The 27,942-nt window shown below is 36.9% G+C and overlaps 1 protein-coding gene and 8 non-coding genes across 9 annotated transcripts; all 9 read left to right on the forward strand.

Moving 5' to 3' along the window:
• Window positions 1-26: 26 nt before the first annotated feature.
• On the forward strand, window positions 27-21,837 carry LOC139967963 (armadillo-like helical domain-containing protein 3). Its single transcript, XM_071972208.1, has 27 exons — window positions 27-181; window positions 1,153-1,260; window positions 1,618-1,674; window positions 2,078-2,143; window positions 2,670-2,750; window positions 3,191-3,298; window positions 3,843-3,935; window positions 4,510-4,584; window positions 5,005-5,091; window positions 6,024-6,080; window positions 6,504-6,547; window positions 6,712-6,775; window positions 7,415-7,461; window positions 8,057-8,138; window positions 9,065-9,143; window positions 9,592-9,684; window positions 10,425-10,483; window positions 11,807-11,872; window positions 12,059-12,128; window positions 12,633-12,693; window positions 13,741-13,829; window positions 14,248-14,330; window positions 14,873-14,999; window positions 15,733-15,808; window positions 16,446-16,524; window positions 17,318-17,434; window positions 17,995-21,837. The coding sequence occupies exons 2-27, from the start codon at window positions 1,162-1,164 to the stop codon at window positions 18,085-18,087; spliced, it is 2,052 nt and encodes a 683-aa protein (XP_071828309.1). The 5' UTR covers window positions 27-181; window positions 1,153-1,161; the 3' UTR covers window positions 18,088-21,837.
• A 3,294-nt stretch (window positions 21,838-25,131) lies between these two features.
• Window positions 25,132-25,203, forward strand: Trnah-gug (transfer RNA histidin (anticodon GUG)). Its single transcript has one exon. It is a non-coding gene; the product is annotated as a tRNA-His (tRNA).
• A 224-nt stretch (window positions 25,204-25,427) lies between these two features.
• On the forward strand, window positions 25,428-25,499 carry Trnah-gug (transfer RNA histidin (anticodon GUG)). Its single transcript has one exon. It is a non-coding gene; the product is annotated as a tRNA-His (tRNA).
• A 224-nt stretch (window positions 25,500-25,723) lies between these two features.
• On the forward strand, window positions 25,724-25,795 carry Trnah-gug (transfer RNA histidin (anticodon GUG)). The gene has a single exon. It is a non-coding gene; the product is annotated as a tRNA-His (tRNA).
• A 222-nt stretch (window positions 25,796-26,017) lies between these two features.
• Window positions 26,018-26,089, forward strand: Trnah-gug (transfer RNA histidin (anticodon GUG)). Its single transcript has one exon. It is a non-coding gene; the product is annotated as a tRNA-His (tRNA).
• Window positions 26,090-26,308: 219 nt separating this feature from the next.
• On the forward strand, window positions 26,309-26,380 carry Trnah-gug (transfer RNA histidin (anticodon GUG)). Its single transcript has one exon. It is a non-coding gene; the product is annotated as a tRNA-His (tRNA).
• A 519-nt stretch (window positions 26,381-26,899) lies between these two features.
• Trnah-gug (transfer RNA histidin (anticodon GUG)) lies at window positions 26,900-26,971 on the forward strand. The gene has a single exon. It is a non-coding gene; the product is annotated as a tRNA-His (tRNA).
• Window positions 26,972-27,485: 514 nt separating this feature from the next.
• Window positions 27,486-27,557, forward strand: Trnah-gug (transfer RNA histidin (anticodon GUG)). The gene has a single exon. It is a non-coding gene; the product is annotated as a tRNA-His (tRNA).
• Window positions 27,558-27,780: 223 nt separating this feature from the next.
• Window positions 27,781-27,852, forward strand: Trnah-gug (transfer RNA histidin (anticodon GUG)). Its single transcript has one exon. It is a non-coding gene; the product is annotated as a tRNA-His (tRNA).
• The last annotated feature ends 90 nt before the right edge of the window (window positions 27,853-27,942 follow it).

Genomic DNA, 27,942 nt, shown 5'->3' on the forward strand with positions numbered 1-27,942 from the left:
AAACCCTTGGGGTATTGGCTTGTCTAGCTTTTTGAAGTAGCAATTTTGGAGCCTACATAAATGACCAACTACTTTCAATGACCCGAGTAAAAATTAAGATGCGAGCGAGCCGGGTCCAACCGAATTAGCTGCAAATCAACGGTTTGGATCACACATAATTCACCACTCGATGATTAGATAGGTAATTAATAATAGCAAGCCTGTTTCATGACATAGTACTATGAATTATTACTGTCTAGCCGATCGCTGTTCAATGAGCTTATGTTTAGCCGTCGTTGTAGCCTACTTGCTGGTCAATTACACGTATTCTCTCTGAAAATCACATGTACCCATTTCACGAAATAGGCATTTTGTTGTAGCCTGTGTCACACTTGTTCTAGGACTACGCCTAGTTAGTACTATAGTAGTGGTGGAGTGGTGTACAATTTCCACCGAGTAGTAGTTTGGCGAAATTCTTACACCCTTTCACGTAAGATCTCAGCAAATCGAAGAAATGCCGAAAATACACATATGTCTATCCCTATGACTAAATAAAACAAATAGGTAGGCCTAATGCCGACACAGAACTGATTTTTGATAAAACTCAATCTGGCAAATGAATAACAAAAGTTATGGCTTTTTAAGTGTTAATTAAGATTATAAAAGCATGCATGCGGTAAATATGTGAAGCAGCCAGGGATATCTAAGAAGCAGTGTGATGAGCAGTTGACAGTATAAAACATAAAGTAACAGACTGAAAATAACATTATTTTACTCAGAAATGCAGATTCAGGACTTTATTATATATGGTGTGTACAAACAGATTCTTTGATGGACAAATTAAGCCTTACAAACTAAGGTACTGCAAGCCTAACACTGGTCTTTATTGCATATCAATTTCAGCATTTTTTTTTTAGTGTCATGCTATAAACTTGTTTCACATTACACTCTATGGTTACTGTGTGCAAAAACTGATACACATTTTTGCACTTGCGTAGCAGTTTGCCCACTTTGCATAGCATTTTGCGATGAGATACGGGATAAATTATTCTCTGAATGAATTTTTTCATTCATGTGTATGTATCGAACAATTCATACAATTTGTAGAAAATGATGAAATATTTATAATTTATTGATCTTTCAGTTTATTTTCCATTTTCTTTGATATTCCAGGTGATAGGTATGCCACGGGCCAAAAATCAGGTGCTTCTGCGCCAAAAGTCACAGTCCAAGATGGAACTGAAGGAGAAAATCATTGATATCTATGATGAATTCTTCAAGGTAAGTCTTTATTGATTTTTGTAGTCTGTGAAGTACATACTTGTAATTCTTTGCTTTGAATGTGCTACACAAATATACTGACAATAACAATATCCTCGTCATCAAGGTTTCCCACTTTCTTAAATAGAGCCTACTGGTTCATGCTAATGTCAGATTATCTTTGAACTAAGTGCTATAGGAATGAAACCTGAACCTCATGGTGGAAAATGACTTTACTACTTAAAATTAATTTTTTAAAATTTTATTTATTTTTTAGTAATGTACACTTATTGCTTAAATTGCTTATAAATGTCAATTTCATTGTCGGTGTGTTTTCACTCGAAGTATATATCTTTCACTTTGTAATTTCCTCGTTAGGGTAAGGATCCTTCTAGGGATAATCCAAACTTCTGGGATGAGTTTTTCCTGTTAAAGGTATGTTATCTATTTGAAATGTTTTTCATTACACCCTTTATAGCTACAAACTATCTATGTACCCCTTTCCCACCCCATTTCCCCATCCCATCCCATCCCTATCCCCCCTCCCCTCCATTCCCAATTAAGAAAATGTAAATCAACAAATGAAAGAAGGTGGAGAGAAAAAGTCTGAGCTGTTGAAGTGGAGAAAGGGCGTAATTCTGTTAGGTCGATGTAATTTGTGACAGTAACTTTCAATATCTTTGCGAAGTAATTTGACTGGGAATGCAAGTGTACCCTCTTGTGAGAGTGCTGGAGGTAGAATATCTACTAACCGAGTGTTTGGAAAAGCCAAAAAGCAATATTTTCGCATCCGATTTCTTTGAAATTACATCTTTTCTGCTTGGCTTCATCTTTATAGGCTAATGTGAAGTATATAGAGAGTGAACTTGGAAATCTATCTACGGAGAAGCTGTTCAAACTGAAGGTATTTTCGCCATTGTTTCAATTATCAGAAATCATTGCACAATAATTTTGATATTGATTCTAGTTAGATTACAGATATCTATCATGTCAAGAGAAATTGTCACTATTTTTTCTTTCCTTTTTTCTGAATTGAGTAAGTGAAAGGCTGTATTCCTTTATCAACCCACTCTAAGGCTGTGTACTGATAACTGGATTTAAGTTCATATGGTTTCTTGTTGCCACCCTGTAAATAGTCCTGTATCCTATAGATGTTAATAATATATTGTCAGTTTAGACTGATTATTCATTTCTAAAAAGATAGATTTAAGAAATGTAAATATCAAACAGGTTGTTGAATTGCTGACTGCAGTGAGCAACGTATCAAGCCTTTTTAAGTAATAGAATATTTGTAATTGGCTCCCATTGTCATTTATAATGTTAGGGGTTTCTTTTGGATGATTTTCCTTTGTTTCATACATTTTTCTAATATTTGTTCTAAATCATATGTCACTAGCTGTTATTATATTTCTCTATTTTTCTTTTGGTAGGAGACTATTAACAATATATTCTACCATTCAATATTGTGTTTGAAAGATGAGTATCCAATCCGTATCATTAATTCTCTTCAGGTGAGTTGGCTTTGTTAGTAAAAAGTTAAAAAAAAAAAAATTAATTAAAGGCATCAAGAAAAGAGTCCATGTCTTCAAGTAAAGCAATTTACACATTCATAACAAGTGATTTATTCACTTGCACATATATGGTCTAGCCTAGTACTTTTCAGTCTGTGGCTTTAAAATTAAAATTTAAGAATTTAAGGCCCAAAGTACTCAATTCTACATGGTATCCTTAGTATATTAAAATGTTTGTAACTAAACTATATTATCTAAAAGGTGTCATGGCAAGAGTTTTATGAAAAAGTTTCTTTCATTCATATGGAATGATTCTATTACATGTCTGAACATGCATCAAAGAATCATTCAAAATTCGTTCATGTAACAGTTTCATACATGTGCATTCCGATGACCAAATCATTTGATTGATAAATAATTTGTCGATTAATTTTCTTCAGACTTTGTGTGCATTGGTTCGAGGGGTTTGTAAGGGAAGACTGGCAGACCACAGCTTTGATATCATCAACATACTCATGGGTTTTGATTCCGCTGAGAGCCTCCTGCAGGTAACAAGTTGACATTAAGCTAATTTACTTTGTGACCAGAATAAGACAATATGATATGCTAAATTCAGTTGCTAGATTCAGTTGATGTGGAAATATATTACGACTTTTTTCATTTCATCAGTAGGGATAAATGAGAGAAGTAATAACAAACTGCTTATCTACAGCAAAAAGCCTGCGTAGGTAAATGTATAAGTATTGAGTATTCGATAGAAACTGCAGAGATTGGAGGATTTAGTGTATTGTCATGGGTATCACAACTCATAGACTTGAAAACATTATGCATTATTAGTTTATGCATAAGAAATAGTTTTGTTGAAACATGACATATTCGGTCATGTTTACAAGATATTAAATTCTGTCAGGCTGTCTCCTTTTCCATTTTCTTCACTGTTAACAAATAAATGTCTTAAGTTTCCTAGCTCAACTTCTCTGTAGAATGAAAAATGGTCATTTTGTTACATTTTGTTAGCTGTATAATTACAGGATTTTTTTGCTCAGGAAGTTTTTGCTCATGTGATTATTAATGTTTGCATCTCTGCTACAGGGTATGGTTCAAAGTCTGAATACTGTTCTGGTTGGGGATTTCTCTGTGAGTTTGAAAAATTTAACTCTCAGATTCTTATTGGTCTTGGCTACGGTGAGTTAAGCCTTGTTGGTTTATGTTTCCTTCATTTCAGTTATAATGGATTAGTATAATAATATCCAGTGCTCTTTCCCAACCTTTTAAGGTCTGTTGTTTTTATCTGAAACAGAATCAAGTAAAAAAAAAGGGTTGGTATGGATGTAAAAAAAAGTAATACTCAGCATTTGATAAATGAAGTTAAGATATCAGTGCACAATGTTTGTGTAAAAAATTCCTGTTATCTAGTTTTGTTATTAAAGAAAATTATCTTCCTTCTACCTAAGGGTTGCTTGTAGTGCTACCAAATTTCCAAATGTAAAGTTATAATTGTTAAAAGTTTCTGAATGGGAAGGTTTTATCCCTCGAAGTAATTTCCAGATATGTTAGGAAGTTATACAATGCTTGACAAAGTACAGTGTAATTCAGTCAAGACATGCTAATGCTGAGATTGTTTCACCAGCCGTTAAAAACATTTCAAACAAGAGATATAAGTAGGTCAGATTTGCTTTGTTAGTCATTCCGTTAATTTCAATTTTGGAAGTATCACTGATAATTCACACTAGTCAAATTTTGTCTTGTTTTTTTACAGATCACAGATAACGTCAGTCAGAATACTCTTATGGAGTATATGATGATCAACAGTGTGTTTGAGACTTTGGTTGCTGTAAGTTTAGTTCATTTTCTGCAATACTCTGACTGGTAATATTCATCAGAAATTCAAAACCCTACTGTCCTGATCTTATACGGAATACAAAATACAAGCGATTTGAAAGGCTTTTGCTCAAATATAAAAAAAAAAAAAAAAAAAAAAAAATAAGTTTCCTATCTAAGTATTATTAAACTGGTTTGTTTTCATGTTCTAGCTAGTCATCTATGCTCTATTCAAAGTGGACTTTTCTTCTTAAAAAATTATCCTTTCATTTTGAAGGATACTTTTTAATTATCTGAAACTAGAGGAGGTCGGAGTATTAAACAGTTGAAAAGGGTAGGAAAAGATCACTTGAGTTGTACATTGATTTGTACCGGCTGTATGCAGGATGCACAAACAAATGGAGATAATCAATTCTGTCTTATCTCTCCTCAGATCCTGTCCAATCCAGTCAGTCGGCAAGATCACGGCTACGAAGCAGTTCTGCTTCTTGCGATTCTTGTAAATTACAGAAAATATGAGGTGAGTAGAGAGTCTATTACATTTACTTCTAGTTGTCTCAGAAATGACATTTTAACAAACCCCTGATAAATTTTGGGTTTGATCTTCAAGAATGACTGGAAAAATTGTCATTATTCAACCTGGTGAAAGAAAATTCTTAGTTGGACTGGAACTGTCATAATATTGAAGACCATAACTGCAAGTTTGTCCAAGTGGCAGTATGTGACTGTATAGCAAATAGCGTTCAGTGTGTCATTGATTAATTAGCTTTCAAAGTATTTCATTCACTTTCATTCATTCGTTCATTTTCATTCATTTATTTTATTTCCAGCAAGTAAAAACATTTACTGAGTTATAATAGAACAAAGACTAGTATGTAATATATACAAGGGATATTTGTATGATACTTTCATGGTATTGTAACTTTATATGCATTGGAAAGGAGAAAACAGAATTACAATACTTATTAAATTGTTCTCCCCTGCGCTCTCTCAATGTTTCTCAGGATATGACTATACACACATGAAGATAAGTGTACACTGGTAAACAACATAGTGAGACCAATAGAAAAAGAAAGAAGATATAAATATAGCCATTTACATTTTGAAAAATAGGCATTTTGGTTTGTCTTCAAAAGTACTTTCCTGGAGGTCCTAACTTTCCAATCTATTTGCAAACATCGAGAGTAAACAATTAGAAAAATGAAATGTCTGAGTGTTGAGAAATGATTTTTGAGAGCTGCTCATCAGTCAAAGTGCTTGTCAAAGTTTACGACCTGAGTGACCTCATTTCTAGCACTTTCTAGCATATTTGGGTTTCAATACCAGTGACCATTAAAGAGAAAAAAAAGAGTAATCTTCACATTTTTACAAAAAGAATGACTTAATAGACACTGAATATATTTCCGATAAGTATTAGTTATAACTTTTGTTTTTAATTTTTCTGCTTTTCAGTCTGCAAACCCTTACATCGTCAAATTGTCAATTCTGGATGATGAAGTTGCTTTAACCGTAAGTTGAAGACCTTGACAGAGATTTTGTTTTGTTTCATCCCCATGTTGTATTCCTGTCACAAGAGTTGGAGATTAATTAAAGAGTTTGAAAGTGCTTCAGCAGTTCATGACATAGTGAAACAGTCTATATATCAGAACAGTTGCTCATTTTGGCTTGTTGCTAGAAATATTCATTCCCCTTCCACCCCCTCCCCCCCCTCCACCCTCCCTCCCACTCCATATTATTCAGAGACCAACATATACCATTTATTTGGATATTCCACAAGATTTTTTCTTTCCTCAAATTTTTCACCACCCATACCTTTATCATGTTCAAGAACCAATCCCATCTCAATCCCATATTTAAGATTTGACTGAGTAATTTTTTATTTAAGAAGTATCTCCCATAAAATGTCATATTTCCTTCCATTTTACCTAACAGGGACTTGGATGGGTCATATCATCTGTTTTGACAAATCATAATCAGTAAGTAGACCTTAAATTTGTTGTGATCTCAAATCTTTCATGTTGTTTCCATTTTTAAAGTGGGAGAGGGTAGCGTGGGGTGAGGTAGGGGCGTAAAATGAGGGCCTTATTCCTCTGTAGGGCTTTCGATCTTTCCTTATAGAGTTCTCTTCTCTTTCCTTCAGAAAATATCAACTGAACACAGAGGATCCATCTAAAGGCGGCTGGTTTACAACACTATCATCCATGGTAAAGTTACAGTAGCATTAGCATAGGGAATGGGTGGAGGGGGAGTGGAAGGGAATTTGTCTCATAATTGATGATGGTAAATTTAGATTTGTTGCTACAGAATATTTCTTGCAACCTGAAAAACCTGTGGAGTAGATTCATGAATAGTCACTGACAATTTCCACTGAGAGGCCGCTTGAGCTGCAATCCAATTATATGCCAATGAAAACTTTCTGTGTGGAGAAGCTACTGATGTACAAAGAAACTCCATAACCATCAGATCTTGCTGTTATCTGAGTTGAACACTGTATAGATAACATTAATTTTTATGTAAAAACGGTGCTATGATTGCCTCAGCCAGCAGCAGGTGTGAAATTGTTACTGTATGGAAGTTACAGTACTTCCCAATGATAAATTGACACATATCCCGAGCACTCTCATACGTATCCCGTGATGGGTTAGTCTGAGGGCTGTACATCCCAACAGATATGAGGCTGTCAGGGTCACCATGACACTTGGGATGCAGTAATTTGTGGTACCTCAGAATCTCCACCACATTTCCATTCCCCCCCCCATAAGGGATTTTCACCTTTACATCTCAAGTCAATTGATATTTTCTCTTGAGAATTCTTCATCTTTTTTTCTCTAATTTGTATAAAGGTCGGGCATATGTTTGTCCCAGAATCAGTAGAAGCAAGGTCGAGAGGGTGAGTTTCGTCTTTAAATTTAAAATTCTTTCCATTCTCTGATCACTTCTATTTTTACCTCCCATCTGTTGAAAATAACTTAAGTAGGTATCGCTTGTTATCTAATCAATCAGTCACTCTCTGAAAGGTTGGTAGAAAGCTAAGTCTGGAAACAAGTTTGCTGATGGTTTTAATTGTAAATAAGAACAAAACCTTAATGAAATATTTCCAATGAGGAGCAGCCACCCATATCTGATAGCTGACATTTTTGTTTGGTCCTTAAATGATGGCAGGGTTTTTTAATATGTAGATATCACATGGTAATCTTTACCTCATGTTACTCCTTATTTCAATGACCCATTTTGTAAACTTTTGCTACGAAGCAGCGAGAGAGCTGGAAGTAGCAAGTAGGCAGAGATATTAAAAATATTTGGTTTTAATACATTATTCGTGGTATTAACAGACCCCAAGCAGCTTTCAAAATCAAGAATCTTGTGATCGTCGTGGCCATAAAACTCTGCATATTTATTTACTCCCTCAAGTTGTTTGGGTTTATTAAAAATTATTTGATTAAAGGTTCTAATGTCTAATTATACCTCTCCTTCTTCTGCCCCAGAGTGGAACCAGACAATGCAATCTTACTGGTTCTTTATGAGGCTGTACACCTTAACAGAAACTTCATTACAATTCTTGCTCACGTAAGTTTAAGCATCTAAGTATATCTCCACTGGCAATCTTTCTACCTTTATACACATCTCCTGACATATCTTTTGGTTGAAAGTCATGAAATCTCACAAAATATTTAGAGAAAAAAAACAAAGACTTTTCAGGAATGTGAGAATGTGACATCACAGCTAGTCAGATTTCAGCAATTTCTACACAATCTGATAGAACTTTACACTTGAATATCTCTTTAACCGAAAAAGATATTTGAACAGTTTTTTCACCATTGTGTTTCTTTTATTGTCCTCTTTCATATAACATAAACATGTATGACAACTGAACCAATCCTTTAATACTTTAAGAAGAAAAGAAGCTATTAGACATTCCCTGTCTTCTGAATCAGGCCTTACAATGAACTTTTGAAAATGCAGCAGCTCTCACTTTTAAAAAAAAAGATAATAAGAATATTTTGCAACTGATGTTTTGTGCTTGAAAGAAGGAAGGGGGTGTGGTTTGTTGTTTTTGATGAGCTTTAATAAGTGAGAACAATCTGGTCTGTTCCAAGTGAACTGTTCTTACAAATGATGAAAGAACACCGTAAACAACAGGACATCTGAGATTAGCAGGATAATTGTCGCCAGGGTTTGCATGTCTCTTGTTCTTGCTAATTTAATGTCAAGATTTTTAAATTCTCATCAAACCTGTCTGGTGTCATTGAGCAAATTTTGTAAGATTTTTTTGTAAGGCCTTTTTTTATCACTTTTCCATCAGAATCATGCAGAACCTGTTTAACAAGCAACAGTACAACTGACTTTAACATGATGCTATTGTCCTGTGCTGCACGTCCGTTTTCTTGCTAATTTAATATTAAGTTATTTAAAATCTCATCATACCCGTCTGTTATCTTTAAGCAAATTTTGTAACGATTTGTAAGGATATTTTTTTATCACTTTTCCACCAGAATCATTCAGAACCCGTCTCACCGACACCTACAACGCCAGCCTCCCCTAAGTCACCGGCTGTTCCAAGTGCTGCTCAAAGTGAGTTTATGAACGTAAAACATATAACTTTGTTTAGTGATGGTTCGCAAACTGTGGGTGGTGACCCAAAAATTGGTTGCAAATTTTTTTTTATTTTAAAAAGTCAGAAAATGTATGAACAGTTTTAGGAGCCTACAAACAGAGCATAAGTAAGTTATTATTTTAATGATGAAGTCCATAGACCTAGGTAGCTTTCATTCGTTCTGAGCATCGATTCTGAGGAGTGGGGTGGGGGGGGGGTTGGGGTGGGGGTTTTGGTGGGTCTTGGCTCAGTCCTCATGGAAAATCCATGAGTCCTAGAATGGGAGAACTGTGGGTGAGAATAATTGTCCTGTCAACTTGGGTGCATCATCTTGGTTTTCATTAGTTGTGAAAACTTCTCTGTTAAATATTTTTAACATAAATTTTTTCCTAATTTGATTTTTGCCTTCTCTGCTTTCTCTCTCAGAATTTCATTATGACCCAAATTCCTTGGAGCCATTGATGAACATTCAAGTCACATTTCTTTGTTATTGTTCCATAATTATGCAGGACTTGAAAGGTAAGTAAATATTAGTATGTACATAGTTTAAAAAAAAAAAAAATATTGATTTTTATTTTATCTGTGTTCTGTGATGTGATTTTTAATGATTTTGCAACTTGAGATATGAACTAGCAACCTACAGTAAGTAAACAATCTTCAGAGAAGAGAGTAAGCATCAGAGACTTATATTTTCCAAATTAATTTTAAAACTTAATTATCTAATTGAGTAAATAGTAATATTTTAGATTCAAAGTAAAACTGTAGAATGGTTAGAAGGTTAACTTTCATAATGCTTAGATCACAAATGTCCTTTAAGAGGGGCAAACGTAATGATGAACTCTCTGAATTTGCTCTGTGATTTAGTACTGTTTTAGAAAAAAACTACAACTACAAGATTTTCGTGGATGGTTTGATCAGATTTCACCGGAACCGTATTAGGTATCAAGTCACAACGCTTGAAACAAATATTTACTAGCATCGGACATGCAAATTAACTTCAGTAGATGGGTGACATAATTCATGAAAGTGTCTCAAATTACAAACTGATTGTTTCCCCATTGCACACTGTGCTGCTATACATATGTAGCTGTAGTGCAGTTACCATGTTGTAAATTTAAACCACTTTCTTCATATACATATATTTATTTGTTTTATTATATACATGAAGTCAATGAAATATGTTTCGTGGTGTTGTTTTATTTATATTATGTATCAGTATTTAATTCCCTTTTTTTTTCTTTTCTTCTTTTATTCCATAGATCCCCAACGATACAGCAACACAAAGCTTTGTCTTATCATTATCTCTTGCATTGCTGAGGTAAGTGGTTTACACTGTCACTTTCTTGTTTTTTTTGGGGGGGGAGGGGGGAATGGGGTTGGGTAGTACTCAGGAGTAATTATATTTACTAATATTTGCTTTTTATTTAGCGCTTTATACCAGCGTTAAGTCTCAAAGCGCTTTACAGACGTTATATTACCCCTGGTTAATGATAACCTGTCCCAGAGACAATCCCTCCAGTCAGCAGCAGTTTTATGCTGTGCCCAGTGACAAGTTACCTCACAGGTACCCACTTAACCACTGGGTGGAGAGAGGCAAGTGAGATAAAGCATCTTGCCCAAGGACACAACGTAATGACCTAGGCAGGAATCGAACCAGCGATCCTTGGATCACGAGTCCGACGCTTTAGCCAATTGGCCACCACGCTCTCACAACCAAATCATTGTAGACGTTGATACCTGTTCCAGGTTTGCAGCAAGTCTGTATTGTACTCATATCCCAACATAGTTACCAGAACCGGTGCTCACCATTGTGTACCCGTGCTGTGGCCGAGTGGATATGGGCGGCAGCACTTGAAGCAATGAGGGAAGCAATCGGGTTTTCAAGGTATCAATCCCCTCCAGGTCATAGTAGGGTGGGTTTTTCAACCAAGAGCCATCTACATGTCAGTTCATAATGAAATAGAATTACTGCAAATTTCAAACAATGTAATGGTTTCATCTCTAGGCAGACCTTAATAATTTCCAGTATTGGGTTCATATTTTAGCTTGTTAGTAGTTCTTAAAAGTTTCCTGAAGGGTGTGACTTAGACATAGATGAGTGTTATCTAAGAAAATAATCTAATTTTACAGTGACATATTATACTTTCAATAATATATTTGTTAAAATTTGAGCATGAGTTAATACCATTATTATGACTTTCTACCATATTTTGTTAACTTTCAAGAAGTTTCAAACTTTGGTTGAATTGAAGACATTAACAATTTTATTTTCAAACCAATGCACAGCAACCATTATAAAGGACAAAATCCCATTTATAGCTCCATCTGACTGCCTCCATGCCAAGACAGTATGCTTATTTTAACACATAGCAACACTCAGGGAATCATTTATATAAAAAGTTCCTGTAGCAGTCTAGTCCTCTCTGAACATGCTATCATTCCTGTGTACAAAAAAAATCTTTGCACTTGCACAGCTGATTTGTCCCATTTTTGCGTAGAATTTCGCTGTGTGCGATACAGGATGAGTTTATTCCCTGAAGATATTCACACTTCTCTTAATGCTTCCCTGGAAGTGAAGAAGATAAATGTTTGGACAGTTTGAATTTCTTCCTTCCTTTTCTTTTTCTTTTCATTCCTTTAGGATCAATATGCCAACTCATTCCTTCACGACGCTAATTTAACATTTCGAGTACCAATACATCGAGCAGTAAGTCTGACTTCATCTTTTTTACAAACCAGAGAATCTTTCAAATAAAACAGTTTAAGGTTGGATATTTAGCACACTGACAGCCTCAAATACACAGCGACTTTAAAACTTAAAAGTTATATATATATGCAGACTGTAATTTTAAATAACAGAAGTGTAACCATATCTTTGTATTTTATTCTGCAGCCAATGAGACATCGAAAGCCAGGAACTGACAGGGATGTAGCTCCCAGGCCTCTAGCATGTGCTGTCTTAGGTGAGTGGTAATGAATGAAAGAATATTTGAAATGTTAATCGAAATGTTTGCCAGTTTTTGGTTAGCTGATTTTTTTTATTCTGCTTATTTTGTGTGGCTGGCTACTCCATTAGTAACACATTGTTTTTAACTTATCTGAAATTTCATATTGTCCAAACAACATTCATATTAAGATAACTGAATACTCGATTGATTTTAAAGTGTACCTTTCAACGCATTTAGCTGTTTGGGATGTGATGAGGTGACATGAAACCTTCAGTTGTAGGAGCTAGGAGAATGAGGTAGAAAGACTTCCCTGAAGTCCCCTTCAAGTTTCATCAACACACCCACGACCCAAATTGATTTGTTTTCGAAATTGACTCTCCTATTCCCACCCCACCCCCCTCCGGCACCCTAAAAAAAAATTGGCAAAATCAATGTAAATTATTGTTTTTTACTTACATACTCAAAGGTAACTAGGAAACTGAATAATGGTAAAGGTGTTTGTTTTGCTTTCTCACTTAGATCTCATGGTCGAGTTCATAATGAGTCACATGATGAAGACGTTACCTCAAGAGCTATTAATGTAAGTATCAGCAACCTTTGTGGGGTTGATTAAGGAGGGTCAAAGGTCATGTGTGGTACTGATATAAGTATCAGCAACCTTCAGCATAGTTAACTTGTGAAGTTGATTAAAGAGGGATCAAAGGTCATTTGTGGTACTGATATAAGTATCAGCAACCTTCGACATAATTAATTTGTGGAGTTGATTAAGGAGGGTCAAAGGTCATGTGTGGTACTGATATAAGTATCAGCAACCTTCGACATAATTAATTTGTGGAGTTGATTAAGGAGGGTCAAAGGTCATGTGTGGTACTAAATAATCTTAAACACTGAAAATGTTGCCTGAGATCTTGTCAGTGATTTGCATCACAGTTATTGGCAAAAAACAACAAAGTCGAGATTGATTTTGAGTCGATGTTTTGTCTTGAAGGAGGGACTTTAGGACAAATCTTAGTGTTTATATTTTACATTGCAACAAATTAGAAGCATTTAAGAGGATTAGGTGGTAGTTTCTCCGTATAAAATGGTTGAAATGGTTGGACTAAACATTTAAGAGAAACGATGAAGATGTTATTTCGTCTGTTCAACGACTTCTTAAACTGATATGCATAAAATCAAGGTGGTTATGTAACGTGGTAAAATCAGCAGTAAAGTAGTCTATGAATTTGAATGATTGCATTTCCTTTTCTGTTACTTTGTTAAGTTTTTGGTTACAACGTACGCTTACAGCATATGTTCTAATTACATATTATTAAACTCTTGAGAGAAGCTAGTTAACCCTCCAAAGCAAAAACAATCTGAACTTAAACAAGGCCACCATACTTTTCATTGCAGCCTACTTTGCATATAACAATATGGCCAGAAGCTTCTAATTTCATTAACTGAACATTAATTTGTGAAGTATTTTCCAGTATCCGACCAAATGCTGATGTGTGTTTCTCACCTTTTAAGAGGTGAACGAGCCTCTTTGTCAAAAAATAAAGCTACTGTTGAAATGTAACATGCACTGATAGCATTTGTCTCTAATGACCTACCTCTCTCATATCATATGATATTATTTCTTTGGCAGGATGAGTCTGGGCATTATTCACAGGTTGATGTGTTATCAGAAAAAGTGTCGTGTGAGGCTTCAGTATCCATGGAAGGACCTGTGGACATGTAAGTACCTACACTCTCGCAGGGTTTCCATGGCGATGGCAATCGTGGAAAAGTTATGAACATTTTACAGAAGGAATTCTCAGGTCACTGGAATTAGTTATATCGTAATACTTGGAATTGCCAGAAACCAACCATGCAATTCCCCATTGTTGTAGTACATTTTACATCAATGTTGGGATATTTTGAGTTGAAAAGAGCAAAGAAAATATCAGCTAGAATAGGATTCCAAACCAATGATAACAGACGATCGTGGCACATTTACACGACAGTGTGAAAGAAGCTTAAGACGGCCAAACAAAATCTGTATTAATATTGGAGAAGTTTCTTGAAACTTGTGTTATCAGTGTAGACTTAACTGGAGATTCAGAGAGTTTGATAAACACGATAACGAACACTCTTTGTTTTTAATTTCTTACAGCGTTAATTAATCTACTGAAATACCTTCTCTCCAACGAGTCGATACTATTACCTTCTCAGAATATCTTTGAACTTGCATGCAAGGTAAGTTTGGTCCTTCTTTTAATGGAAGTAACGTTGTAAATATAGTGAACTACCAAATATACAGTAATTTGGCAAATTTACTTTGAATAAATTACTTTATCCCCCTTGATAATGAAAGTACTCATTGAAAGAATGAATATCTCTTGTTATTCTGCTGTCAGGGAATAGAGAAAGAGAGAGAAAAAAAACTGTTAACAAACTGCTTATCTACTGCAAAGAAGAGCATGTGTAGGTAAACTAAAACATTTAGAGGGACTTGTGTTTCAATCCTTCAGTCCTTCAATCTTTCAGTCCTTCAATCTTTCAATCAGGATCTTCATCTGAGGTTGAATGAAATGAAACAAAACTAAGATCACGTGTAGAGAGACAGACAACTGAATTGGAAAGGAATAGAATTAATTTCATTTTTGCCTGGTAGAAAAGTTAATCAGTAAACCAGTGAATCTGTTTGTTTCGATAACATTGAAAGCTCTAGAATTTGTACTCCAAGCCTATTTTAGGACTGATGGTCTTTAATCTTGTCTGTTTCGTTGTTTTGGTAGGTTGTGAATCTTTTTAATCTATTCATCACCTACGGAGATACATTCTTGCCGACAGCCGGTAGCTACGATGAACTATATTATGAAATCATTAGAATGCACCAAGTCTTCGACAACCTCTATTCACTTGGTAAGTTGAGTCATAGAAAGGGCTTGGAGATTCGCAAAAGTTTTTGGTGAAGGAGGAAAGAAGTTTGCAAGATGATCATATGGCATCTCATTTGTCTTTCTTGTTTTAATCATTCAGTTGAAATGTATTCCATTGTTTCAATTGTTCCCTCTCATTTATATTCATTTTGCTTAATTGGTTCCATTCATTAACAAGTTTTCCAATCACTTACCTATGTTTCGCTTTAAGATTTGGTTTTTTTATATATATATTTCCTCATTTCCAATGTGTAATTTGTCTCATTTTAATCCTTTGTAAGTTTGTATTTATTTGACTTGGTTTTGATTTCTTTCCTTTCTCTTTCTAAAGTTCTTCTAAACTTATTCATTTCACTTTTTAATTCCTTCCATATCTTTTATTCATCTCATTCAGTTTTTGTGTTCATTTTCTTTCATTTTATTGATATCTGTCTGTTATATGAATTAGTCTGTTTTTTTCCATCACTTCAATCTCAGATAGATTGAACACTGTAATACTAAATGCCCTTAGAAACCCCTTGTAGGGAGTGACTTTTTGTTCTGTCGTAGGGGTTGTGTGCCTGATGACATTTCATAGTTGTGAATTGTTACTTAATTTGATATGTTTTTAGTGAGAGCAAAATAAAAGAGTCTGGTGTTCACATTTTTTATTTTTTTCTTGATTGATAAGAACTAGTCAAGCTATCGTCCTCTTTTCGATGTTACATCTCTTTCAGCCCTTCGTCATTCCACCAACTCTGGTGAATTTAAGATCACGGCAAACAAACTGACCAACTGTCTGGTAAATGTCAGGTGAGTCTGTCCAATCAGAATTAAACATTTAAAGTAATTTGCATGTTTCTTTCTCATCACTAATTCTACAATTTGAATCCAGTTGTATAGCATTACCATGGTTCAACTAGTTAATGGAGTTTCATTTGTATGGACAAAAGTTTGACTGTTATGTAGAAGTTATACATTTAGACATGTTGCTGTTTCAAAGTTTTTTCAGTTGACTTTTCAAAACCTGCAAGTTTTATCTATTTTTAATTTGGAACCTAAAGAATATATTCGGATGAGCAATGGAACACCGACTGGGGAAATTATAAACATTTGAAATAAGACATTTCAAAGCATAAAGAAGCTGTGAGAAGAATCTGTCTTTAGGGGAGTATAGGGGGTATAGGAATAAGAAGGGTGGATGGGGGGGGGGAGGTGGTTGTTAGTGCTTCAAGAGCACCTGTTTAGATAAACATGACTAATTTATCATGCCCTATTATCTCAGGTTATTTTGAGCATTTAGGGTTCTCCCCATTTCCTACACACATGCTGATGGAAGTAGCAGTTGTCAACAGTAACCTTTACCTACCTGTAGTCTTTAGTTGTAACATTCATGTTTTCACTGTTGTTTATTAATAGTGTTGTTTTCTTATTTGCTTAACCTCTCTAGGGCAATAGTGAACCATTTCACCCCAAAAGTGGATTCCGTCTCGGCTGTCAGTACCCAACCGTCACTCTCAGAGGAACAGGTAAGGAAAAAGCTTGTTGTGTGTTTTCTATTTAGATATGATCAAACGTTGTTGTAGCTTTAAGGAAACTTCAATTTCAAGCGTGCCATTTTAAGGTCATCTCTTACTCACTTTACTAGATGTCTGTCGTTTATCAATCCAGTACCATAGAGGGGATTGGGCAGTGAATGAAGATGGAAGACTCCACTTCTGGGATTGGACATCAATTAGACCTTCTAAGGGACAGCAAACTGATAGGCTACGTTTGAAGTAGCAACAAAAACCTGTGTATTTCATCTTACTTGCATTGCTTTTTTTAATGTAAAAAGTTGCATAGAATCTTCTGGGAATTTTGATGGTAAACCCAGAGGGTCCTAGTGAGACCTCTGGATACCCAGGGTGTAAGCTCTCAATCGAACCATTGGCACAAAGTTACATAAGGCTTATCTATATAGCACTGATCAGTCTCGAAACTGCTGCCGTGGCAACCAATCTTGTCAACAAACCATCTAATGCAGTGTAGAGACAGTTTGATTCACAATTATGTAGTGTTGCTGCAGCTAACTGTTAGCACCCAACAGATGGCCATCACGATCCACGAAACTCTGAGACTTAAGGTGATATGTGCGTAGGGCAGGTAAGATGCATACAGATACATCGTTCTGCTGGTTGCTATGGAGCTCTGCCATTGAAACATCACAGTGTTGTATCTATATGGAACATGTATTGTCACATTCTGTACATCTGTATGGTATTTTTGGATGCGGTAACTGGTTTATTTAACATTTGTGATTCTCTGGGTTTTGCTTGACAGGTCCTGGAAGTGGTGAAATCAAATTATGACACATTGACGCTAAAACTGCAGGACAGTCTGGACCAGTACGAGAGATACGCCGAAAAACCGAAGCAGTCAGCGTTTTTTACTGCACTGGTAGGATCTCACTCCTCATTTACCATCCGTCAGCAAAATATGTAAATCTTAGTGAAAATTCCTCAAGTTGTAAAGCTTTTAAAAGGTCATAGAATTTGCTGGATCTACACACCTTTGACTTTGGGTCCGTGAGGAAGGATTCATCAACGTCAAAACTTGCAAAAATGTTATAAATACTTATTTGTTTCAAAAGTCAGCATAAGATGCCATGGCATAAGAATTTTTGGGTAGTTGTTAGGAATTTGTGTCATATCCAGTGAACATCCGCCTCGTTTGTACAGTCAAATCCGTTATTTGTAACCAGCGACCTTAAAGGGCATGAGTGTTGTTCCCAGATCTTAGCATGCCAACAATTTTGCTAAAAGGTTTTAAAAAAAAATCCTGTGGGTGGCCAATAAGGACATGATCTGCTGTCAGCATAGGTGACCATTTTCTGGTTGATCTAGCATATTTAATGGCATCCTCCTATCCATGTGCTCTATTTACTTTTTTTCATATCCATTTTTGTGTAATATTTTTCTCTTTTTTCTTTTTTTTCGTCAAATATTTCTTGGCTACAGGTGCGGTCCATCATTCTCAAGTTTAGGCGGGCACTCACCGTCACAAACCTGGAGCAACAGAGCGTACTCCAGGAATTCTCGACGATACAGTGAACGCAACTCGACAACCGTATCTTCCAGGGTGCAATATGGTCAAAACAGAGGAACAAAATTTGAATGATGCAATTAAAAGTGACAGCCACTTGAACTCATGGTGAAAACAGTTTGACTGAACTATTTATTGAAACAGATATATATTTAACTCAACAATTGTTCTGTCATTGCAATTGTATTCTTATGAGCTAAAATGAGTTTAACTTTTGTAGAAGTGACCGCTGTACCACCTTGGAGGCCATTTGCTTATTGACGAGCTGACAGGTCACAACGATTACTTAGGTTTTGTAATGACTGTTGATATTTATAAGTTGTTCGTAAACCAACCAAGGAAACGGAAGCTGTTGACTCAAAGATTCAGGTGATGCGATGCAGAATCTACGAGAGAGGACCCCAAAATAGTCGTCAAAATAAGGTCGTTTTGGAAGGTGAAAGAAAACCAGACGTGTAGTGTTTGTTTACTCGTAAAAGTCTTCTAGTCTAGTTGCCCGAACTGATACTCTGTCCCTTGTGGATTTATACTCATACTCAATAGTCCTTACCCTTTCTGTACCCAAGTAAGGATGCAAGACTATATAGGTACTCGTACTCTTGCTTAGAGCCTTGTACTCGTATCGAGGGACAATGTAGTTGTACTCAAATACTCATACTGTTGTACTCGTGTTATGAGTCTAGAAGAAGCTAATTTTAAAGTTATAAATAAAGCACTATGTTCATACTGAGTTCAACTTTGACCTGGGTTTTCTAAATGTGGGCATTAGCATAGGCTTTAGGTTAACAGGTGATACAGCATAGTAAATAACCATTAACAAATTCTTCCCTAAATTGTTTCATGATTCCAGTAGCAGGTGCGGTTGTCATGGTTATGGGATAACTAGGTCAAAGTGTTATGCTAACAAACAAACAATAGTAATTTTTAATCAACATCTTTGCAACATTTTGAAATCATTTTGTATCTGTTTAACTCTACAAAGAAATACAAAGTGTATAAGATGATGCTAGGTTTTGTTCACATTGAAAATTTGTGGCTACTTTGCTACTAAATTGGTTTAAAAGTAAAACATCTTGGCATGATTTTTAAGGTTTTCAGATTTCTCGTCTCCACTGAAGAGTACATATGTTGCTCTTTCCCTCAGTTACTCCCTCAGTCAAATATTTCACTGCCACGAGGTCCACGGTAATCTAACATATGCAATCTGAAAAGATACTGTGATATAAATATGTTGATTTTTTTATATGCTAGGTATTGTTCACTTTGAAAATTGTTTGCTACCTAGGCTTTGGGATCTTGTTTCTCAATTTAAAGACTTTCAAATTTAATTTCTTAATTCACTTGTGTAATCGGAACTATTTATCGCACAAATGTGTGATCAGTTATTTAAAGTTACTAGAAAATATATTAAAATGGTGTCTGACCTTGGATGCATATTTAGTTGTGTGGTTAATAAGAGGTGAAAACTTGATTTTGATATTCAATGGCGAAACATTTTGTATCAACTTTTCTACTAGACAATCGGTAGAATCTAAAAATAAAATACATTAATTTCTTTGATATGTTGTATACTTCACACCTGCTTTAGGGAAAATTTGGACCCTGCTCAGTCAAAGATAGAAGAAAAACCAGCTAAGAAAGTGTGAAAAACAAAGCAAACTCAAAACCATTTTTCATCAATCTGCATCTATAACACTACACACATTTGCTTTGAGCTAGATTTTGGTAAAAAATGTGAGATGGACCATCTGTGTCTCAATGGCATAGCAAGTATCAAGTGGAAGATATTGAGACAGTATGGTTTGAAGATAATTTTATGTGCTCGAAGAAACGTTTTTTTTTTAATGTCCATGCTATAGAGACCTCCTGTGATTCAAATGCTCTACTTGGTACTTGATATGTTTTCTGAAAAGTGTAATGCACCTATAAGTACATTCAGTGATGTTTTCATATCTGGTGACATCGATATAAATCAAACTCATGATAAAACTAAACAAAAGAATGGACAAAATAGAAACATTGGGCTTGAAGCAGTTGGTGATAAAGCCAACTAGGGCCACTCGAATATACTGTTACATTGATTGACCGTAAATAAACTGCAAACGGAAGTCGATTACAGAACTTCATCGTTACCGAGGGCAACCTAAGTGATCGCCATCCAATTGATGTTACAATAAATTGTTATGTATAGGAGTTAAAAAGAAGGGTCTATAAACCTGTTAAAAAATGTTGATATCCAAGGGTTTCGACACAGGATATAGCAGAATAAAGTTGTTTGATTGTTTAGATTAATTTGTTCCTCTTTAGCAGTCTAGTCTATGAAGAACTAACTAGCAACCTTTTTTCAGATGAATTATTCTTTAAAGGCAACCAACTTGTATTCTTTGTTTCTCAGGTTTATAGTCCAAAAGGAGAAAGAATATTGGTAGAATAGAATATGTAAATAATTTCAAACTGTGCAGTGTTTTAGTGAACTCAGTCTATATTTATAGATATTTAGCTAAAAAGTCAGAAAAGTAAGTCCAATTCTTCATTCGTGATTTGTGTATGTGAGTGCAAACATTGATTCCTCATCAAAGTTTCTATGGAATGAACCCCCCCCCTCCCTCTCCAAACTTCCTTTCTCTTTAACAGTGTGGCTATCCCACAGTATAAGTATAAACCCCATTTGAGGCATTTTTCAGGCACAATTATGTTTAAAAGTGTACACAGTTATTTTCTGGTAAATTTGTATTTTTTACAGTTTTTATTTTCATTGCAATGTTATTAGTGAATGACTTACAGTATTTAGCTACTCACTGTATGACATGAACAAATTGGTGGTAATTCTTAGTTTTGTTTTCTCTGTGATATGTACAGTATTAATAAAAGGTGGATAAAACACATTAAGTTAACAAAATCCTGCTCATATTTGCATTGGTAAATATGTTAAGATGTTGGTAAGGGAAAGATAACATTCGGGGTGGGGAGGAAAGGAAGGGAGGGAGGGAGGGGGTATGTGAAGATTTGGGCATGATAGGAATGTAGAATTGTTATTCACCATGTGTAATCAAAATTGTGTTGTCAAACTAAAGAGTAATCAATCAACAGGACCTTACCAGGCCTGACCAGAGTGGTCAGGGGGTACACCTCCAGTATCAATTAGTGGGCCAGAGAAACTATGGGATCAAAGAATAACATATCCTTATTGTCATAACATAGTTATAAGGGGGAATGGATCAAAAAAGGGGGGAAGGGTTCTTTGGACCAGGGGGGTTTTCAATGACCCTGGATATTACACTATTAGAGGAGATATTTAGATCATGGAAAATAATGGTTGTGGGGGAGAGAAATGGGTGTTTGGGAGGAGAAACGGGGGTTTGGGAGGAGAAACGGGGGTTTGGGAGGAGAAAGGGGGGTTTGGGAGGAGAAAGGTTGAGATGTAGGTGAGGGGGAGGTAGGTGGAAAGTGGTAGGAATTCTGGGTCTAACTATTTGCTGCTGAAGTCTGATCCTTTCTCATATTTAACATATTTTACAATCGGGGAAGATTTGCCATAAACTAGAAAAGAAATGATTCGGAGATATCATTTTTCATGTATGATACGAAACATGATAACTGTTTTTATGTAAAGGATATATTTTGGTGGAGAAGAGCACCTAAGTAAACCATAGATGATGGAAAATGAAATTTATTGTAAAAAAAAATTTTTTTAAAGATCCGTGAGAAAGAATACAAACGGGTGTCTCAGTATACCAGCATGGTAAAAAATGTAAAAACTGTTGTTTGTAAATTAACCAAGGAAATTGAAGCTGGTGACTCCAAGATTCAGATGATGCGATGCAGAATCTAGAGAGAGGACCTAAAAATAGTCATCGAAATGAGGTCGATTTGGGAGGTGAAATAAAATGTATATGCGGGACAACATATTTGTTTGGTATAAATAATTGCCGCTTGATTGTACCATTCTTTTGACGCTTGGGAGCAGAGAATTCTATTTTGGGTTGGCCTTTTACTAATTCTTTCCGGAAGGGCTAGATTGGGACTGAGTGTAACATGGCCAAACTTTTGTTCTATTTCTAGGAATTATTTGTGGGGCGGGTAAATACGGGCTAGGGGCGGGAAGGGGGTGGGGAAGAGGTTAAGGAGAAGAGTATGGCGAGGATGCTGTTTGCCAGTGGCGTCGCCAAGGGGGGGCCAGGGGGGCACGTGCCCCCCCCTGGAAAACCTAGTGCCCCCCCCCCCCGAGTGCCCCCCCCCCATCTGAGATTTGGGTTGGTAAAAAATATATATATATTTTGTTATATTCAACTCCCATCATCTGAGTTGGTTTTTCATAAGGACAAAGAAGCACAGTAATTCGTATTTTCTTCAAATGAGCTGCGAAAAAATGAAAAAGTTTATCCTTGAACGTCGGGTATCGAAGTCGTAACCCGCGCCATCACAACAAGTGTCGATATTTACATTGCCATGTGTCAGTGCTCACGCCATACCAGCGGATATACACGTCCGCTTCGCGAGCTACATGACTGTGAGAAGGGAGGGTACTGCAATATGTTGCCTTGGTCTGAGGTTGACAGGTTAGGAGCTGACGAAATGTGAGAATGTGAGGGTCCGCAGGCACCATACTTGCCTATATTTGTGGACCCATATATTAACCCTGTTGTGTAAGGGGTGCAGAGGTCATTTGAGGTCAGATGCTTGTAGGAACAAATGGCGAATGTTCACACCTGCATACTGAGCCATACTCGATGTGTGATCAAACTTTGGATTGCATGGTGAGATCCCTGATAGGAGCCAAAAACGATGCTGGAACCTGTTACATCTTAATAGATAATGGGCGAAAACGAGAAGGACAAGAAAGGAGTCGGGGGTCATGCACACATTAATTCAACAAATGTAGGTTCTATTGATATAGGGTTAGGCATAATATCGACAGCATGTGGTTCATATCCTCTGCAAAATTCTGCGCCTTGTTAAAATCATTACCTCAAAAATAGCAATTTCTGGAGATATCTTCAGATCGAATTTAGCATCAAATGTGGCAGCATTTTGCATCTAGCCCATCCTCCGTATGCGAAAATTTTCCAAAGGGGAGGGGGCAGTGGCGGCGGAACCGGGGGGGGGGGGCTTGGGGGCTCAGCCCCCAATGAAAAAGTTGAGGGGGCAAATGCATGATAAGCCCCCCCAATATTTACCAAGGCTCCGAAACGTGCATCTGCCCATTTTTCAATGCATACTTGTCGATCTGTCCGATGCACACGTATACTATATAGGTGTAATAATTTTAGTAAATGCTGGGGGGACCCTCGGCCCGTCCCCTGGCTATGGACCACATTGTCACCCCAACCGCGTCTTCACGCCCCGTGAAAAGTGGAAGCAGCGAGTGTGAGTACCGGTGAGCGCAACACAACTTCGTCTTAGGCCAATGACTTGCTTCATTTCAGCCAGTTCTCCAACATCCCCTTACTACACTCAAAAACGTCTTTGCGAGTACACTACGAGTAATAGCTACTCTCTTAAAACACCATCGAATATACAAATTACAATGCTTTTACGTGCAATCTGATAAATTGCAGGCTTGAGACCCATATTTTAGGGCTAGGTATTCGCAGCATAAACACTCGGGAAGTGCCGTTTCCGGCCATCTGGGGGTTTGAAAGACCCAAAATTTTCTTGTACGCTCCGCGCCAACCGATGGTGGCGCTCCGCTTAGATAGTATCTACACATTAGCCCCCCCCCCAATAATTTTCCCGTTCCGTCGCGCCTGGAGGGGGCACCCCTCCCCTTAGACCCCTCCCCCAGGACGGCGATCCGTATCCACCTAAGTGCCCCCCCCCATCAAATGCTGGTGTCTCCCCTGTGCCCCCCCCCAGACTGAAAAGTCTGGTGACGCCACTGCTGTTTGCTAGGTTTCCACCAATACGTTTTTCTCCGGTCTTTTCTACTTTACTAAATCTGATCTTTTGTAAGTATTAGCGGGATATCGTTTCGCTGGAATGGTGTGTGTGTGGGGGGGGGGGGGGGGGCTGGAGTGGAATAGAAGCAACTTTCTTATAATGTCAGCGAGCCTATACAACTCAGTCAAATGAGGGGAAGAGACATGGAAAATGCCGGTCTTCAATTTCCTTTAAGACCCTCTATCAGGTGCTCTGACAGAATTAAGGGGTAAAAAATCTGGCTAGATTGGTATTGTGTCTAACGCGACCCAATGTTTATATTCCTTCCAGGGAATAGTTGGTGGGCACTTGTTGGACTAACTAGAATCAGAGGATAGAAGGCAAGTAGTGATTTATTTGAAGTGGTTATATCCACTCAAATACAAATACAAAATTAACGGTCTGTTGTTTTGTGAATAGATATTTCAATATCTCAGAACAGCAGACCTATTCAGCACTTCTTTATACAACGTGTTTGGAATATCACCTTTGAGAGGCACGTTTACGGAAGCGTAGAAGGGACATGGTGATGAAAGAGAAACAAACTCGTCAAAATGACAAAATTCAGAAAAATGACGTATTGCCGAGTTTAACAACTCGTCAAAACGACAAAATTATTAAATTTGCCGAGATGCAACAAGTCGTCAAAATGACAAATTCTGAAAATTGACGTTTTGCCAAGATACAATAACTCATCAAAATGACAAAAATCTGAAAATTGACGTTTTGCCGAGATACAACAAGTCGTCAAAATGACAAAAATTTGAATCTCAACGTTTTGCCGAGATACAACAAGTCGTCAAAATGACAACAATTTGAAAATTGACGTTTTGTCGAGATAAAACAAGTCGTCAAAATGACAAAATTTTGAAAATCGACGTTTTAACCCAGGTTCGAATCCTGGTCACGGCATGATTTTTTTTTCGCTTTTCAAGGCATATCTTCAAAACGTCCAAAGGATAACGTCGTTTGGGAATTCCTTACCACAAGTGCTCCGGCGGCTGCATGTTTTTTTTTTGGCCTTAAAATTTAATTATGTTTGTACAATTATTTGCTTGTCATATCATTCAATGATAGGCAGATATATATTTATTGCTCGAGATACCTTTTGACATAGATCCACAGCGTGGCTCGCCGTGATCGTCTAGAGGTTAGGACATTACGTTGTGGCCGTAATAACCCAGGTTCGAATCCTGGTCACGGCATGATTTTTTTTTCGCTTTTTAAGGCATATCTTCAAAACGTCGAAAGGATAACGTTGCTTTGGGCATTCCTTACCACAAGTGCTCCGGCGGCTGCATGTGTTTTTTTTTTGGCCTTAAAATTTGATTCTCTTTACAATTATTTGCTTGTCATATCATTCAATGATAGGCAGATATATATATATATTGCTTGAGATACCTTTTGACATAGATCCACAACATGGCTCGCCGTGATCGTCTAGAGGTTAGGACATTACGTTGTGGCCGTAATAACCCAGGTTCGAATCCTGGTCACGGCATGATTTTTTTTTCGCTTTTTAAGGCATATCTTCAAAACGTCCAAAGGATAACGTTGTTTTGGGCATTCCTTACCACAAGTGCTCCGGCGGCTGCATGTTTTTTTTTTTTGGCCTTAAAATTTGATTCTCTTTACAATTATTTGCTTGTCATATCATTCAATGATAGGCAGATATATATATATATTGCTTGAGATACCTTTTGACATAGATCCACAACATGGCTCGCCGTGATCGTCTAGAGGTTAGGACATTACGTTGTGGCCGTAATAACCCAGGTTCGAATCCTGGTCACGGCATGAATCTCTTTTCGCTTTTTAAGGCATATTTTCAAAACGTCCATAGGATAACGTTGTTTAGAAATTCCTTACCATAAGTGCTCCGGCGGCTGCATGTTTTTTTTGGGGGCCTTAAAATTTGATTCTCTTTACAATTATTTGCTTGTCATATCATTCAATGATAGGCAGATATATATATATATTGCTTGAGATACCTTTTGACATAGATCCACAACATGGCTCGCCGTGATCGTCTAGAGGTTAGGACATTACGTTGTGGCCGTAATAACCCAGGTTCGAATCCTGGTCACGGCATGAATCTCTTTTCGCTTTTTAAGGCATATTTTCAAAACGTCCATAGGATAACGTTGTTTAGAAATTCCTTACCATAAGTGCTCCGGCGGCTGCATGTTTTTTTTTTGGGGCCTTAAAATTTGATTCTCTTTACAATTATTTGCTTGTCATATCATTCAATGATAGGCAGATATATATATTGCTTGAGATACCTTTTGACATAGATCCACAACATGGCTCGCCGTGATCGTCTAGAGGTTAGGACATTACGTTGTGGCCGTAATAACCCAGGTTCGAATCCTGGTCACGGCATGAATCTCTTTTCGCTTTTTAAGGCATATTTTCAAAACGTCCAAAGGATAACGTTGTTTAGAAATTCCTTACCATAAGTGCTCCGGCGGCTGCATGTTTTTTTTTTTTTTGGCCTTAAAATTTGATTCTCTTTACAATTATTTGCTTGTCATATCATTCAATGATAGGCAGATATATATATATATTGCTTGAGATACCTTTTGACATAGATCCACAGCGTGGCTCGCCGTGATCGTCTAGAGGTTAGGACAGTACGTTGTGGCCGTAATAACCCAGGTTCGAATCCTGGTCACGGCATGAATCTCTTTTCGCTTTTTAAGGCATATCTTCAAAACGTCCAAAGGATAACGTCGTTTGGGAATTCCTTACCACAAGTGCTCCGGCGGCTGCATGTTTTTTTTTGGCCTTAAAATTTAATTATGTTTATACAATTATTTGCTTGTCATATCATTCAATGCTAGGTAGATATATATTTATTGCTCGAGATACCTTTTGACATATAGATCCACAGCGTGGCTCGCCGTGATCGTCTAGAGGTTAGGACATTACGTTGTGGCCGTAATAACCCAGGTTCGAATCCTGGTCACGGCATGATTTTTTTTTTCGCTTTTAAGGCATATCTTCAAAACGTCCAAAGGATAACGTTGTTTTGGGCATTCCTTACCACAAGTGCTCCGGCGGCTGCATGTGTTTTTTTTTTGGCCTTAAAATTTGATTCTCTTTACAATTATTTGCTTGTCATATCATTCAATGATAGGCAGATATATATATTGCTTGAGATACCTTTTGACATAGATCCACAACATGGCTCGCCGTGATCGTCTAGAGGTTAGGACATTACGTTGTGGCCGTAATAACCCAGGTTCGAATCCAGGTCACGGCATGATTTTTTTTCGCTTCTCAAGGCATATTTTCAAAACGTCCATAGGATAACGTTGTTTAGAAATTCCTTACCATAAGGGCTCTGGTGGAAGCATGTTTTTTTTTTTTGGCTTTAAAATTTAATTATGTTTATACAATTATTTGCTTGTCATATCATTCAATGATAGGTAGATATATATTTATTGCTCGAGATACCGTTTGCCATAGATCCACAACGTGGCTCGCCGTGATCGTCTAGAGGTTAGGACATTACGTTGTGGCCGTTATAACCCAGGTTCGAATCCTGGTCACGGCATGAATCTCTTTTCGCTTTCAAAGGCATATCTTCAGAACGTCGAAAGGATAACGTTGTTTAGAAATTCCTTACCATAAGTGCTCCGGCGGCTGCATGTTTTTTTTTTTTTTTGGCCTTAAAATTTGATTCTCTTTACAATTATTTGCTTTTCATAATCGTTCAATGATAGGCAGATATATTTATTGCTTGAGATACCATTTGACATAGATCCACAGCGTGGCTCGCCGTGATCGTCTAGCGGTAAGGACATTACGTTGTGGCCGTAATAACCCAGGTTCGAATCCTGGTCACGGCATGATTTTTTTTTCGCTTTTTAAGGCATATCTTCAAAACGTCCAAAAGATAACGTCGTTTGGGAATTCCTTACCACAAGTGCTCCGGCGGC

The sequence above is a fragment of the Apostichopus japonicus genome, chromosome 5 (assembly GCF_037975245.1).
Source record: "Apostichopus japonicus isolate 1M-3 chromosome 5, ASM3797524v1, whole genome shotgun sequence".
Classification (NCBI taxonomy): domain Eukaryota; kingdom Metazoa; phylum Echinodermata; class Holothuroidea; order Aspidochirotida; family Stichopodidae; genus Apostichopus; species Apostichopus japonicus.

Coding starts and splice junctions, on each gene's coding strand:
- LOC139967963 (XM_071972208.1), top strand. CDS start 1,162: ATGCCACGGGCCAAAAATCAGGTGCTTCTGCGCCAAAAGTCACAGTCC. Junction 2,144..2,669: donor AGAAGCTGTTCAAACTGAAG/GTATTTTCGCCA, acceptor TTCTTTTGGTAG/GAGACTATTAACAATATATT. Junction 2,751..3,190: donor GTATCATTAATTCTCTTCAG/GTGAGTTGGCTT, acceptor AATTTTCTTCAG/ACTTTGTGTGCATTGGTTCG.